The sequence below is a fragment of the Mesoplodon mirus genome, assembly GCF_964341445.2.
Source record: "Mesoplodon mirus genome assembly, chromosome: 7".
Lineage (NCBI taxonomy): Eukaryota > Metazoa > Chordata > Mammalia > Artiodactyla > Ziphiidae > Mesoplodon > Mesoplodon mirus.
This window is the reverse complement of record NC_138983.1, coordinates 55,108,086-55,123,555: the sequence shown is the minus strand read 5'-3', so window position 1 is coordinate 55,123,555 and position 15,470 is coordinate 55,108,086. Positions and strand designations below refer to the sequence as shown.

The 15,470-nt window shown below is 54.5% G+C and overlaps 2 protein-coding genes across 6 annotated transcripts in view; both read right to left on the bottom strand.

Moving 5' to 3' along the window:
• Positions 1-480: 480 nt before the first annotated feature.
• On the bottom strand, positions 481-8,350 carry KLHL35 (kelch like family member 35). Its single transcript, XM_082627746.1, has 7 exons — positions 8,241-8,350; positions 5,910-6,788; positions 4,597-4,781; positions 4,007-4,125; positions 3,174-3,362; positions 1,604-1,792; positions 481-671 (listed from the first exon to the last, which is right to left on the bottom strand). Exons 1-7 carry the CDS (start codon positions 8,291-8,293, stop codon positions 483-485), a joined length of 1,803 nt encoding a protein of 600 aa, XP_082483872.1. The 5' UTR covers positions 8,294-8,350; the 3' UTR covers positions 481-482.
• Positions 8,351-12,551: 4,201 nt separating this feature from the next.
• GDPD5 (glycerophosphodiester phosphodiesterase domain containing 5) overlaps positions 12,552-15,470 on the bottom strand; it is a 90,799-nt gene continuing 87,880 nt past the window's right edge. For all 5 annotated transcript variants that reach the window (XM_082627363.1, XM_082627362.1, XM_082627361.1 and 2 more), the window contains one exon: positions 12,552-13,470. In XM_082627363.1, the coding sequence (XP_082483489.1) occupies positions 13,322-13,470 (149 nt within the window). In that variant the 3' untranslated portion in view covers positions 12,552-13,321. The remainder of the gene's footprint in view (positions 13,471-15,470) is intronic.

Genomic DNA, 15,470 nt, shown 5'->3' with positions numbered 1-15,470 from the left:
GTGCCGATAATCTGAAATTTAAGAATAGTGACAATTCCTGGGAGGAATGTGCGAAGGGATGGGTTTGGAAATAGAGGGGCCTACAAAGGCATTTCTTAAGCTAGTGATCTATTTCTTAAGCTAGGTCGTGGGAACACAGATATTTATTTTATTATAATTCTTAAACTGTACAAAATATATTTCTTTTTATGCATGAAATATTTCATAATTTTAAAAAATGTCCACGCTGCTATTATGAAGGTAAACGAGGTAACATATGAAGGTGCTTTGTAAAGAGTCAAAGCAGGGAGCAGATATTGGGCATTACTTCTCCAGGCAAAGGAGGCTTGAGCTGGAACACAGACCCAACCTTTGAAGGAGGTTTTATTTCTACAAGAAAAGGGGCAGTAAGCTAAGAGGCTGTTTACACCGAGGTGCCATGAGGGGAGCAGTGGTGAACCTGAGTTCTCCCTCCCCTCCCCACCTCCTGGTTCAAGTATGAGTCACCTGCCCAGGCTCTGGACGATGGTGACGCAGCCATGGGAGCTGGTGCAGCGCTGCAGGGATGGCTGGGCCTCCACCTGCCCACTGCTGGGGTCAAAGGTGAAGATTCTGTCGGTGCTTTCCCCATGATCATCCCGCCCGCCAAGGATGTGGACTTTCCCATCACACACAGTCACGCCACAGCTCTCCTGGGTGGACAGACAGAAAGACAATTAGCTATAGGGTCCAGCCTGGAGCTCCCTCTGTCCCTAGCTGGCCAGGCCAGACAACAAAACCTTGACCCACAGAATATGAGTAGGCAGTCTGGAAGGTAGAGAGGTAAGAATTGGGTGGACCTGACTTCAGGCTCTGGCTTGACCCTTAACTAAATGAATGGCCTTAGACAAGTCACTTCACCTCTCTGGGCCTCAGTTTCCTCATCTGCCAAGTAAGAAGAATAATAGTACCTTCTTCATAAGGTTCTCTTAACAGTTAATGAGGTTAAGCATGTAAAGCATTTTACATAGTGCCTGAAATATAGTAAGCACTCCAATAATAGTTACCACCAGACTCAGAGAAGCCAGAAATCTCAGGCTCTTAGAATCACCGGAGGTCAGAACTGGCAGGGATCACCAATCCATCCATACCCCTATATAGTCTCTTTGGAGAGGGAACAGAACAGTGCGGGGAGGCAAGAAATGCAGGGGTGGAACGTCCAGGGCCTAGACCTCCCTTCTCTGATATCACTGAGGCAAGGGAAACTTACCAAGTCCCCTCTCCATGCTCCCCCCTCCTCCAACAGTAAGCTACCACCTGGTGGCCTACAGATCAGGAGAGACTGCAGGGTCATTGAGACCAAGCCCCCTAGCCAAAGCTATAGCACTTGGGACTGGGGTTCTAGGTTCTGCCTTACATGGCTTTACTGGTGGCCTCAACCTCTCTAAGGCCAGTCTCCTTATCTTTGAAGCCCAAGGCTGATTATCACTGTGGGACAAAGCTAGAGAACTACCCCCTAGTAAAACCGCCTAGCATGGAGGCAGACACAGGACTCACTACCTCTGAGAACCAGATCCTTAGAAGTGGGTTTTTACTCTCCTAAATGGAACCAGTGCCAGGGCTGTGCCCAGGACCCTCCACTTACCACAGGGCTGGGGAGGACAGCTGCCTCCCCCCAGACATCCATGCCAGGGTTGTAGGTGAAGATTTTGCTCATGAGGCCCCCAACCACATAGATGGTGTCCTCCAGGGAGACAGCCTCGAGACACCGCTGCGAGAAGGGCGCTGGTGACCGCAGGCTCCACCGGTCCTCCTTGGGGTCAAAGCACTGCACCTGAGAGGAAGGAGTGGCAGAGGTGAAGCCTTGCCCCTCAACTGCCCTGCTGCCCACACCTCCTATCTCTTGGTCGGGGGTACTCATTCAACACATATGCCTATGTTCACCAGGCCTGAGCATGCGTGTCCCCTCACGTGTGCTCAGTCTGGTTCCACATTCCAGCTCCTCCCCCTGGACTCCCGTTGTCAAAAGCCACCTCATCTTTCAAGGTCCAGGAAGAGGTGGAGATAACCGTCTTCATGGGTTCTCAGAGCAGGTCCCCCATGGAGATGCATTCCTGGCTGCATATACTGTCAACCCTCTTCCTCCCTGGTGTGCTGAGGTCATGACCAGATTCCAGCTGGGATGTCTTGCAGCCCCCATTTCTATAGCTGTCCACAGGCCTCCTAGGCCCACAGGTGTCTATGACGCCTTCTACAATTTCTGAGGGTTCATACCTTTAGTTGCCTGCTCACCTTACTCCGTATTTCCTCAGTTGTTTCCTTGGAAACCCCCAAAATGGCCTATTCATGTCAGTGCTGCACAAGAAGGTGCTAAAGGGCATTCCCCCAGCCAGCCCAGGAAGGTGTGCTGGGAGTGGAGCGGGAATAAGGAGGGTGAGAGATCCTAGTTTGGGAAAGAGTCAGATCTCAGGATCACATGCCTGTGTGGCCATCAGGATGGGGAGGGAGCTGCCACAATAAAGATCAGTTTTTATTCACAGAAAGCCTAAATGTACAATAGAAAATTTGGTAGACTGTGATTCATCCACTCCATTGACTGTTACACAGACATTGAAATGATGTCTGTGAAGAGTTTCTAAGCATGTAGAAAGTGCTTATACTTAGAACAAGAAAAAACAATACAAAATTTTACTAAAACTAAAACAAAAGCAAAAGTCAACTCAGAGGAAGCCTAGAAGGCATTGCACCAAATATTAATGGTAGTTATCCTTAGGTGGTGAGATTATGGATGATTTTTTTTTCTATTTCTCTGTTTTCTATGTTTTTGTTTTGTTTTGTTTTGGCCACACCACGTGGCATGTGGGATCTCAGTTCCCTGACCAGGGATCGAACCCATGCCCCCTGCAGTGGAAGTGCAGAGTCTTAACCAGTGGACTGCCAGGGAAGTCCCAAGTGTATTGTATTTTGGAATGGAGGAAAAGCATTTTAACTAGTCCCACCCTTGCCCTCACTTAATTTTTAAAATCTCTGAAACCCATATGGCACCAGCCCAAACATTTGGGTCCAGACCTACTGTGTGACCTTTGGGTCATCTCTCTGAATTCATTTCCTTGCCTGAAACATGGGGATGACTCCTCAGTGCCTGGACGAGGACATGAAAGACCCAGCTCTGCGCCAGGCACACAGCAGGCCTCCACCGCCCACTCCCAGCCCACCTTGTTGGTGCTGACGCCGTCCCGCCCGGCGCCCCCCATCACGTAGAGCCGGCCGGCGCAGGGTGCCACGGCAGCTGAGCTCACTGCCTCTGGGAGCGGGGCCGCAGCAGCCCAGGTGTTGGAGAAGGGGTCATAGCGCTCCACGCTGCACAGGCGCCGCAGGCCGTCGAAGCCGCCCACCACGAACAGCTGTGGATGAGGGGGTCGCCAAGAGTCAGGGCTGCCTGCGTCTCGGCCCCACAGCCTCGGGCTGTGTGTGTAGAAACTATCCCACCAGGGGCGCATCCCAGCTCCTGGCTCCACGTCCTGACTCCCCATTACTGAACCTCCCTTAGCAGATTTTCCTGTACTAACGGGATGGTACTGGTTTGTAGGATGGGTGCTGAATACAGATTAGATCTGTAAAATAACTGGCACCAAGTTGATGCTTAATAAAAATACCTACTAATTTCTTAAAGGTTTACCACCTTACTTAAGTGATCCTAAGAAGCACTTTTATTTGCATTTCTGAATTAGGTATGTAGCTTGCAAAGATAATTGGCAGATTTTTTTTTTCCTTTTTCTTTTTGGTCTTAAGTGGCAGAGTCAAGATTCAAACCGAGGCTCTTTGGCCCCAGAGCACACACCCCTGACCACCTGACTACTAGGCTGCACTATTACAGTAATTACTATCATTATTAGCATTAGCATCATTATGCAACTTTGGGCAAGTCCTTTTTCTTTTGGGGGCCTCAGATCCCTTCTTACAGAGAGCGGATTGTAAAGGGCCTTCCCCCAGTCAGTCCATAGATCTCTACCTTGAGCCCAAGGCAGCAGCTGCCGGGTGTCCCTACCTGCCCCTGCACGACCACCATCTTGTGCCTCCACCTGCCCTTGTGCAGCGAGGCCACCTTGATCCAGGTGTGCAGATGGGAGCTAAACATCCACACATCACGGCTGTTGATGTGGCCTCCTAGGGAGAGAGAAGCAGCTGTTGTTCCCAGGCCCTCTTGCTATCCCCAGGGCACTCCAGGGGAGCAGGGACTGTGTTTTATTCTCTGAGTCTCTAGGGCTCGAATCTCAGGGAGGGCACCGTCCATTGGTATCAAACAGATCTTTGCCACTGTCAAGACAACGGGAAATTCTCATTTCCCTATAAAATTGGGTTGTAATGGGAATTAAATAACTAATGTAAGCTGCTTAGCATAATGTACAGCACATGCTAGGCTACTTAAAGAGAAGTGATCAATACTAATCTGAGTTGAAGTCAGCATTGCAAGGGTGGAGTCACACCAGTGATTGGCTCTGCAGAACCACCTCAGCCAGTAACTAGGTTATCAGGACCGATCTGCTCCTATAGCCTGGTTGGAGGGAAGAACAGAGGGCGGCGCACGGGAAGTGGTGAGCCAATCCTGTGAGACTCCTGCTATGGCTCCGCCCTCACCAGAGACGTAGATGTCATTGCGGAGAGTGCAGGTCGCGAACTCTGAGCGCGCGAAGCCGGGCACGCTGGGCAGTGGGGTCCAGCGCCGGCTGTTGGGATGGTAGGCGTCGGCGAACGGCAGCTTCAGGAGCCCCTTGCGATCGCAACCGCCGATGACCACGATCACTTCAGCTAGGTCCATGAATCTGGCGTGGGGACAAGGCCAATGCCGGTTAACCCACACACGTGTTTCAGCCCTCTTCACCCGCTTATGGACTGCACTGTATGGTCCTGCTGCCCTTCCGCGCGCTTCTGCTTCCCACCCTCCGCATGCTGGACTCTGCCACTTTCAGCCTCCCCTCTGGCTGTTGAGGGGAAGAGGGGCACTACTCCTTACCCCATTCTACTGACCTCTAAGTTACAGGAAAAGAATCTTTACAGAGTCCTTACCCTTACCTAGAAAAATCACCTTGTTTAATCCTGACTTTGGCTTGCAAAAGTCATGTAGCTGTAGGAGACAGAGGTGGAATTCAAGCACAAGTTGGTATGCCACTAACTCGTTCTCTTCACCCTTTTCTGACCTCCATCGTGGACTAATTTTGCTGTGTCCCTCCTCCTATAACCATCTCCTAAACTCATCCCCTAATCACTAAATCCATTGAACCAGGCTACACACCCTTTCAGCAAAGCATTCTCCCCTCCCACTGACCCCTCAGACTTCTGGCCCCACCAGAATTTCCAAACCCTTTAGCCAATTCCTACCTAATTCCTTTCACAAATATTGAACATCTTGTACCAGGCCCTGAGCTTACTGTTGGAGATACAGTGATGAATAAGACAGGGTCTCTCCCTTACTCCTGTGAGGGTGACAGGCCATCTTGACTACTCCACCCGAAGTCTTCTGGTCTGGTGTTCCAGGGGTGGGAATAAGCCTTTCTTTTTTCCCCCCAGGCCCTGCCTATTTATACCCCTTACTAGACTGTGCTCCCTGAGGGTAAAGGATGTTTCCAAATCACTCCTGAGTCCACACTGAGGCAGAATGTGCACGAGATGTGAGATCCCAAATCACTCCTGAGTCCACACTGAGGCAGAATGTGCATGAGATGTGAGATCCCTGCATTTCCCCCATTGGACTGTGTACTCTTTAAGGACCCAGCACCAAGCCTATGAAATGTCTGTTGTATGTATGACTGAATCTCATTCAAGAGGCATGATCAAGTGATAGGATTAAAGGATGATGGCGGATTGAGCGAGCGGTTGAACAGGGGAATAACGTAGGAAATAACGCAGGGCAGGGGGCAAGGGGCGGCTGGGAGGGAGGGGACGGGGCGTACCTCCGCGGCCGAGCCCGCAGTGTGCCGGTCTCGCGGCCCAGGATGAAGCAGGCACGGGCCTCTAGCAGCAGCGGGCGGCACTCGCCACAGGCCTGCAACAACTCGTCAGCCTCTACCTTCTCCAGGAAATAGGCGGGCGCCAGCAAGGGCAGGCGCACGTGTTCCAGCAAGCGCCGCAGCTGTCCGCGGCGGGCTGGCGGGTCGTGACGCACCCAGCGCATGGCCGCTTCGAACACGGCCTCCTCGTGCGCCACGCCCAGCGCTGGGTCGGCCAGAAGCGCTGCCACCTCGTCGGGCGTCAGCTCCAAGAAGTCAGCGTGGCGCGCCACCTCGGCGAAGGCCTGGCGCAGCACGCGGCCGCAACGCTCGGCCAGAGAGGCGAGGGAGAAGGCAGCGGCCACACGACGCAGCGCCAGGCTGTTAGCGGCGCGCAGGCGACCCTCGAGGAAGCGCGCGCAGGCCTCGCGCAGGCCTGCCACGCCCAGCCGCTCGGCCAGCGCCAGCACCGCAGCGGCCTCGTCCTCCGCGCGCAGCCGCACGCCCGCTCCATACACGTAGTCGAGCACCACGGCCAGCGCTGTCGCCACCGTTGTCCCGGCCGGGCCCGGCGCCTCGGGTACCACGGGCACCATGGCCAGGCCACGCTCTGGGTGCCCAGCCGCGAACAGGCTGCGGAAGTAGGTGCTGCCCGCGCTAAGCGCGGCGCGGTGGCATGGGAAGTCGCGGTCACCGGCACGCAGCACCACGTCGGTGAGGGTGCCGCTCCGCCGATACGCATTCAGGGTCTGCAGGATGCGCTGTGCGTGGCAGGACCCCGCGCACGGCGCCTCGGAGCCCCAGTCCAGCTCCGGCTCCTCCGGCACCGGGCCTTCCAGCGTCCTGCCGGACAGAGAACACAGACCGTATCGTCGGCAAATCCACCTGGCTGGGGCCCGGTTAGAGGGCAGGAGGCCTCTCACCCACCATTCCTTACGTTGGTTCACTGGTTTACTCAGGCAGGCGCGCATTATCTTAACTAGTGTGCTTTCATTCACGCAACCACTCTTCCTTCCATCCACCCGTCGAGATTCCTAATGGCCTCAATGAGCTAGTCCCTGCCTACCTGAAGGTCTAGACCCTGTCTTAGCTGTACCCCCTCCTCCTCCACTTACCCAGTCAGCCATACTGCTCTTTCTGTTCTTCAGACGTGCTGAGCTTTTTCCTATCAGTATTGGCAGGAGACAGATAGCATGCTCTCAGATGGGGTAACTTAAGGAGATTCTAATAAAGGAAGGACTTACAAAAGCATAGACAGTGTTTTGGGACTCCCACAAGGGATAGAGCAGTGCCACATGGCTACCAACAGCAGGGAGACTTTACCTCCCCAGGGTCTAAAGGTGGAGGGCTGGGAGGTTATTGGAACCTGCGCAAAATATCTGTATAAGGAGGGCCCTCTGACAGGAGCTGTAGCCTTTGGTCAAGGAATTCAGTCGACCCCACAGAGATCCAGTATGTGTGGGGGGTATAATTCTACCCCCATCTCCTCACCCTGTCCACTCTCCTTGGGATCTCCGGCAGGTGCTCCCTATTGACCACACCCTGATTATTCTATTTAATATCTGCCCCTCCCCAAGAGTACAGGATCTGGCCCATAGTAGGTGCTCAGTTAGTGCCTGTTCAAGGTCGAGTGAATACATTAAGTTAGTATTTATTGAGAGCTTTTTCTGTGCCAGTCAGTGAACAAGACATAGTCCCTGTCTTCCTGGAGCTCGCAGTGTGGCAGGGTCCCATGGGGAAGTACAGAGCACTAGGGGATCTCAGAAGGGGCACTGAACCCAGTTGGAAGGGAGCCAGGGAAGGCATCCCTGAGTGGAGACTGAGAATGATAAGTAGAATTAGCCAGGTGAAGGGAAGGGAGTGGAGGGAGGAAGTCTCCAGCTGAGAGAACAGCCTGTGCAGAGGCCCAGAGGGAAAGAGGACATGAAGTTAGAGCCCAGGCTGAGAGGGAAGTTGACCTTTTTCATAAGTTTTCTGTTCTCAGGGAAGCCCTATGGGGGAGTGGAAAGAGCTGGCTCTAAGGACTGATCCGGGTGCTAATCCTGCCTCTGCCCCTGACTCGCGGTGTGACCTGCTCAAGTTACTCCCCTTCAGGTTCCTCATCTAAAATGCGGTCATAATGCCTCTCTCACATGGTTGTTGTGACTTGGTGACTGTTAAATGGAATGTATGAAAAGTGCTAGGTATACAGTACAAACTCAACAAATGTTTCCTTACATGTTTTTTACCCAAGAGGAGGGGAGCACACCACATGTGTTAGTTGCTTTTATGTACATAATTTCATTTGATCCTCACAAACCTGAAGAGTTTTTTAGACTTCTTCCCCTCTTCTTTTTTAAGTTTGTCATGAGGAAACAATCACATAGATGGAACCTGCCCTTCAGAGGTTGCTGTGAGGATCAAAGGAGGGGTGTTTGTGAAAGCATTCTATAGCCTGAAGGGCTGTAACGGATTGGTTATGATGTGGCCATTATGAACATACAGCTTCTGCTTGCATAATTCCAGGGACACGGAGCACACACCTTTACGTAGCAACTTACTCTAGGGGAGCAGACCTCTGCTCTCTGCTCCTTGCTCCTCCCTCCATTCTCCTGAGCCCAGCTGCTCTGCCTCTCCTCAGACTGCTTTGCCCTGGAGGTCAGATCTTGTCCAGTAGTCAGTCTGGCTTTCACTGTTTATGCCTGGGCCATCCAGTGTGGTGGATCCCCTGTCTTAGCATCAAAGGAAATGAGCTTCCTGGTGGGCAGGGTCCCAGGAAGTTAACTACTTTGCCCAAGTAGAGGGGCTGGGCCCTGAACCCACCTGGCTGTAGACTCTGCATGCCTAGCGGCTCAGCCAAACTTGCCAAGGTTGGGGTGTATCCCAAGGAGCAGCGCAGGACCACTGGAAGGAGTTGATAGGGGTCATGGGAGCATGCTGCCTTCATTCTATTTTCCACTGGCTGAGAAGGCAGCCCACTCTGAGCTGAGATCCAAGAGGGCAGGTCTCATTAGCGTCAGGTGGGACTTCTCTCTGCAGAGATGTCCCGGCACAAGGGGCTGCCAGGGGAGAGGGAGGGAGTCCCCTCCTGGGAAGTGCGCCAGTACTTTTTCACTCATTCTCCTGCTGTCTACTGCACTGGGCACTGTGGACACACTGGGACATCAGACCCAGTTTCCACCCTAGGGATTTCCAGTCTGGGGGCCGAAGGACCACCCATTGGAACATGAAAGGTAGGGATTTCCAGGCAGGGCTTGATCTAGTTTTCTCTTATCCCAGCTAAGAGTCTAGGCCCCTCAAGCCATGGGTGTTGACACAAACTGAGGTACCCAGCCCCTAGAAGTTGACATGCCACCCTGTTTCTTTTTCACAGTCACACCCACACCCACAAACACACACTCAGACTTGTAGACATGACACAGCCAGGGGAGTCCTGCATCCTAAGTCCCCAGATGTACCTGGAACTTACCTGGCCATGACCTCTCCCAGGCTCTCTGCAGCTGCTGCTCTTGCACTGACCACTCCTGTTTGTCCTGCCGCCCTGCACCCCTGGCAGCCTGGGCGCAATGTCCCTGCCGCTCTGCCTGGACTCCCTCTCAGGCTCAACTGCAGGAGGACAAAGGGGATGGACGCTGGCGGGGGGGGGGGCGGGGGAGGAGAGTTAAGGGGGAAGGGGAGGAGGGGACACAGGGCTTTTGTTCTACTCTTGGATCAGCCCTGGGAGGGGGAGAAGGGAGGACCTGGGAGTAGGCGTGGGATTGACTGTGTGTGCAACTCTGGGATCCGTGTGGCTGGATTGGGGGTGACCTGGTGCTGGTTGTGCCCCTGAGTGATACATGGATGTGAGGGTGTGTGTGTGCGTATGCAGGTGTTCCAGGGTACCTGTACGTGAGTGTGGGAGTGCATGGGGACGTGGTGACTGTGGCATTGGGGTGGGTGTGATTGAGTAGCTGTAGGTGTGCCTAAGAATGTAACTGCACAGCTTAGAGGTCTAGGTATCCCTCCTGCCTCTGACTCTGTGCTCTATCTGTGTTCCCGCTTGACAGCAGACATGTCATTGCGCGACTTGGTGTATCTGCTTATATGCATTGTGTGTCCCTGTCTTTGTGTCAGCATTTCTCTATAATCATTTCTGTGTCTGACGGGTCTGTCTGCGCACACTGTGGGGCTGTGTCGTGTGGCCTGTGTGTGTGGACAGCGTGTGGTCCTGGGTCTGTGGTATAGTATGGCTGAGGTGTTTTTCCCTCGACAGTGTACCCACCGTGGAGGGGGCACAGTGAAGTGGGCGTAGTGGTGCTGGGCCAGCCTGGTGGGCGTGGGGAGAGAACGAGGCAGCTCTGGGCTGGCCTGGAGCCAGAGGGAGGCAGCTCCATAGGCTGGTGTCTGTTCACTTGCTGCCTCTATGAAGGGCCATAGGGCCTGGTGTCTGTGGGGCAGGTGAGGAAATTTGCTTTCACGGAAGAGGGCAGCAGTTTGGGAGGAGGGTGCCTTGATGAGAGCCCGGATGGGCACAGGGCACCTGGGAGGTGGTACTGGCACTGCTGGGATTCTCTGTGCCGCTCCAGGCAGATCACTAAGCACCCCTTAGCCCCAGCTCTTCATCTTGGCAGGAGCAATAGTCTAGTCATGGTTCCTGCTCTGCCTGTCTTACTGAGGTGCTGTGAACCCAAGAGGGGTTTGTAAGTGAAAGCCATCTGCCAGGTGGACTCGGTGAGGCTGGGATCCTGCAGGAACCGCCCTGTCCCCGCCCCCGGCAAGGCTTAGGCAGGCCGAGTTTGTGGAAGAAGTGATGGGAGGGGTCACTGTGATGACCACCAAGCATGTGTCCTGAGGCCTGGGGGAGGGTCTGCTCTGGGGACTGTGTTCCAGGGAATGGTGTATCCTGCTTCTCCCTAAAAAGGGATTGTATATATTGCTGTATGTTAAAGGATGTGAGAGATTTGGGCACCTAAATACCTGGAACAGAGGGGCTGAGGGTTCAGGGAGGGCCCTGGCGAAGGTGGAGGGTGGGCTCAGCCTGGAGAGGTCTCACCCCCTAAGGTCCAAGGGAGGAAGCAAGGAGTGGGTCTGTGGAGATGGCAGTAAGGGAGAGGCCCTGTCTCCGGTTTCCCTGTTAAGGGCAGTCAGGCTGTCCTCAGTAGACAGGGAGAGGTCACGAGGAGGGCATTGGGAAGGTGGCCTTCTCAGTAACCCCTCAGGTCAAAGGACAGGAACCAGGCTTGACCACAGGCTGTGGGCTCAGCTGAGGGTGAAAGGCTCAGCTATCGACCTAGCTGGGGGATGGCCTCCATTCTCCTTCCATTGTTTGGGGTGAGGGGAGACCGCTGGACTGCCTCTGCACTGGGGAGTGGAGGGGTACAGTGTAGGGCCCTAGTGAGAGTGGGATGCCGACAGGCTGTTCCACTCAGAACTCCCAGCCCCTTCTCCCTGCTTCTGAAAGACCCTAGGATGACTCAAGTTGCCCAAGTGTGGCCAGCCAGGAGCCTGGGACATGATAGCCAGTGGACCCAGGGGCACTGACTGGACAGGGAGGGGCTAACATGAAAGATTGGTTCTGTTTTCTTGGGCAGGCCTTGCAGACACTGGAGAGATTACTGGGGCATTTGGGTAGGGCAGTGTGCCCCACTGCTGGCCCAGACAGTCCAGGTTTCACATACATTTCCTCATGCCCAGGCAGAGCCGGGAGCTGACCTCTGCCCCAGGAAGGGAGCACTTGGCAAATGTTTGAAAGGGGGAAAGGAGGGTGAGTCCCCTGATAGTTCCCAGAGGGGCAGTCCTAGAGGTTAATGTGGGGGGCCCAGTCTGGGTTCCAGCATTAGGAGGGGTTTCTTTTCCTTTCCTCCCTGAAGGCTCCAGACCCCAAGAATTCTATCCAGAAGGCCCGTTTGGAGAAGAGACACATCCCTTGGCTCCCAGGAAGCACCATGTTTATTTAATGTAGGATGAAACTGGGGTTTAGCCCCCTTCTTTCCCTTAGGACACACCCAAGACCATGCAGGCTTTTATGACAAAGATGGGATTTACAGACCCCTTCTCATGGAGGGCAGAGGGCAGAGGTCCAAGGACTGAAAGACAGGGGCATCTATGGTCCCAGGGGCTGTATTTTGGCTTTCAGCCCAGGTGCCCCACTGTGCCAGGAATGGGAATGGGCGTCTTCAAAGCTGAACCTCCGCCATGGGGGAGAGGCATCTCCTGGCTGAGGGCCTGTCCCTCCATAGCAGGGATCTCAGCCTCCATGTGGCCACGAAGGGACCTGCTTGTCCCACTGCCCAGTCCTACGTCGGACCAGGGAGCCCTCCCCGTCTGCCTTACCATTCCCAGCTGGTTACGGAAGGCACACAGAGCCTGAGTGGGATTCTGGCTCTGCCACTTCTAAGCTGTGTGGCTCCGGATGGTCACTTTACCTCTCCAAGACTGTCTCCTCCACCACAATATGGGGACGCTTGCCCCCAAGCCCAGTGCTGTTAAGGAAGCCCCAGTGCCATGTGATGCAGGGGAGGGGCTCCACCACCCTGCCACTCTCCCATTCATCTCTGAGAATGGTTCTTCCTCAGTCATGGGACCCGAATCCCAAACCCAGCAAGCTCTGTCCCCAGCCTCCCACTGACAATCCAGAGATGACACGTGTCAAGATGGCAGCTTTAATCATCTTGGCCAAGACCCCTCAGGCTCCCTCCGCTGAAGGCCTCCTTGGCCATATACCCACCCCTGACCATGCCTGAACACTTTTCACAGGTGGCCCCTGCCCTTGGCCACTGATGTGGGAACCTGAGGTCATGTCAGTCTCTGGATCTCCTGGGTGTGGATCCAGCAGCCCCGAGCATGCTCTTGCCACCTCCAGCTGCTCCTAGGGAATATGGCTTGGACCCTCTCCTGGGGCAGGGCCAGCGGCAGCAGGAGGTTGGCAGGGGAGGAATGTCTCCACCACTGTAGCAGGCGTTGCTCCTGGGCCAAGGTTCCTTGTGCTTTGAGACTGACGGAACGGCAGAGGCCTAGTGCAGGCCCTTGAGGCAGGAGAAACACAGAGAAGGTGGTTTCCTCACAGCACAGACAGGAGGACAGACACACGTGGGCGCACGCAGGCTCCACATCCTCCACTGCCGCAGGGGGCATGGCATAGCCCAGTGACCCTTCAAAGCTTCCAGGTCAGGATGCAAGGGAGGGCCTCAGGGAGTGGACCAGGCCCCGAGCCCCAAACTTCCCAGAAAAAGGAGCCCCAGGCCCGCAGGGGCATCTGAGAGGCTGGCGAGGGGAGCCCCCTCCAAGAGAGGCCGTGGCTGACAAGGGGCTGGAGCCGACAAGGAGACTGTGGAGCCAGCTCCAGAGCACGCTTCTGCCAGCTCTGTGGGCTTCGCCTGTCTCCACATGAGGTACAGGCTGGACAGACGGGTCTTCCGCTAACGCCCACTCTGGTCTGTGCGGGTCGTGGCGCGGCTGCCGCTCCCGTGGGGGCCCACAGGGCAGGTGGTGCTGTTGGCATATGTGTCGTAACTGTTGTCTGAACATACGGAGAGCTCATCGGAGACCTCCATGCCATCGCTGATCTCTGTTGGGCCAGAGGGAGGCAGGATGTGAGTGCAGGAAGGAGAGGAGTGGACAGAGGGCTGGCAGACGCGGTGGGAAGGGGTGGCCTGGAGCCACTCCTGGTCAGCCACCAGGAGGAATAAAACCTCGGGTTTCAGGTATGCTGTCGAGCTTGGCATTCAAGGCCCTTCTCAGTCTCTGCAAACACTCTGGTCGCACTTTAGTCTCCTCTCCCTGGAACTCCACCTTCCAGCCACAGAAAACCATCTGCACCCTCTTAAGCTTGGCACGCATGTGTTTACTCTCCTCAGTGCTTTGCACATATTGGCCTGTCTCCTGGGCATGACCTCCCGATAACACTTCCTTTTCTTAAAATCTGGCTAAATTCTTCTCATTTCTGTTTTTGCTCCCAGGCTGGGATGGGGCCTCCTCATGACCACCCTGTTCCCCCCTGTCCCACCTGTATTTTCACCATCTATGGCCCCCATCGGCTGCAGTACTTCAAGGACAGGGATGAGGTCTGGGCATCAGTGTCCCCAGTGGCTGGTACAGTCTTGGACACACAGCAGAGGCTTAGAAAAGGTCTGCTGAGGGGAGCTAAGCACACCCAAAGGGGACTCAGAGCACCTTGGTGGGGCTGAGGGTCCCTGGAGAAGACCTCTCAACCAGGAGTGGGCAGGGGGTGAGGCCTGCGGCGACTCTTCAGGGCCAGTGATGAGAAGGTGCTAGGTGAATGAATGGCCTTTGGCACTACAGAGAGGGCACGGGTCGGGGAGGTGCAGAACCTGAGAGGCCGAAGTGCTGGCCTCCTGACTTCCCTGGGCCAGGCACAGTGCAGGAGCCTGGGGACTCCAGGTGCCCTGGACGGGCTCCTCCTTCCAGGAGCTCCCCAGTGTCGCCAGAGGCAGTGGGAGGCCGGGGGAGGCCCTCCAACCCCGCTTTGGTGCTCAGGGAAGGCTCCCAGGAGGAGGGTTTTTGAGCGAGGGTAGGAAGAATTAAGTACCCCAAAGACAAGAATCTGTGTATCCTCAGCACCTAAAACAGGGCCTGGCATGTGTCTGTTGAAGGAAGGGATAAATAAAAGAGTGAATAAATGAGTGGATGTTCACACAGTCGCTGGAGCCAGCCCCACTAAACACACAGGCACCCCCCACTGGGCTCTGGTTCACTCGGGCAGCATTTACCAAGCACCCGTCTGGGCCAGGCGTGGCACTAACCCTCACAAGTACTCTGTGAGGGGGAGCTAGCCCATTTTACAGAGGAGGAGTCTGATGGTGAGGGAGGTTAGGTAATATGCTCTTGTTCACACAGCTCGGGGGATAAGCTGGGATTTGAATCCAGGTCCATCCGGCTTCTAAATATCTCTCAAATCTCTCCTCTCCTGTTTCCATGCCCACAATTCCCATCTGAATTATTGGTTTCCTTGCCTCTGGCTTCCCCTTCTAACCCACCCTCCACACTCGTTAGAGAGACTGAATTATGGGGAATTCCCTGGCAGTTCAGTGGTTAGGACTCTGCACTTCCACTGCAGGGGGGCACGGGTTCGATCCCTGGTCAGGGAACTAAGATCCCACAAGCGTTATGGCGCCGACAAAAAAAGAAAAAAAAAAGAGATTGAATTGTGTTCCCTCCAAATTCGTATATTGATGTCCTAAACCCCAGCACTTCAGAATGTGACCCTCTTTGGAAATAAGGTCACTGCAGATGTAATTAGTTAATATGAGGTCATTAGAGTGGGCCCTAATCCAGAATGACTGGTGTCCTTGTAAAGAGGGGAACTTCGGACACAGAGGTGCGTCTACAAGGAAACGGGAGAGGCCAGGACCAGATCTTTCCCTCACAGCCCTGCTGACACCTCGATGATGGACTCTTAGTTTTCAGAACTGTGAGACAATACATTTCTGTTTTTAAGCCACCCAGTTTGTGGTACTTTGTTACAGCCCCACTGAAACAAAGACAAATCTGTCTGTGACCCTCTTCTTTCAGAACAAAGCCCAAGCTCCTGACCACACACTTGAGGCT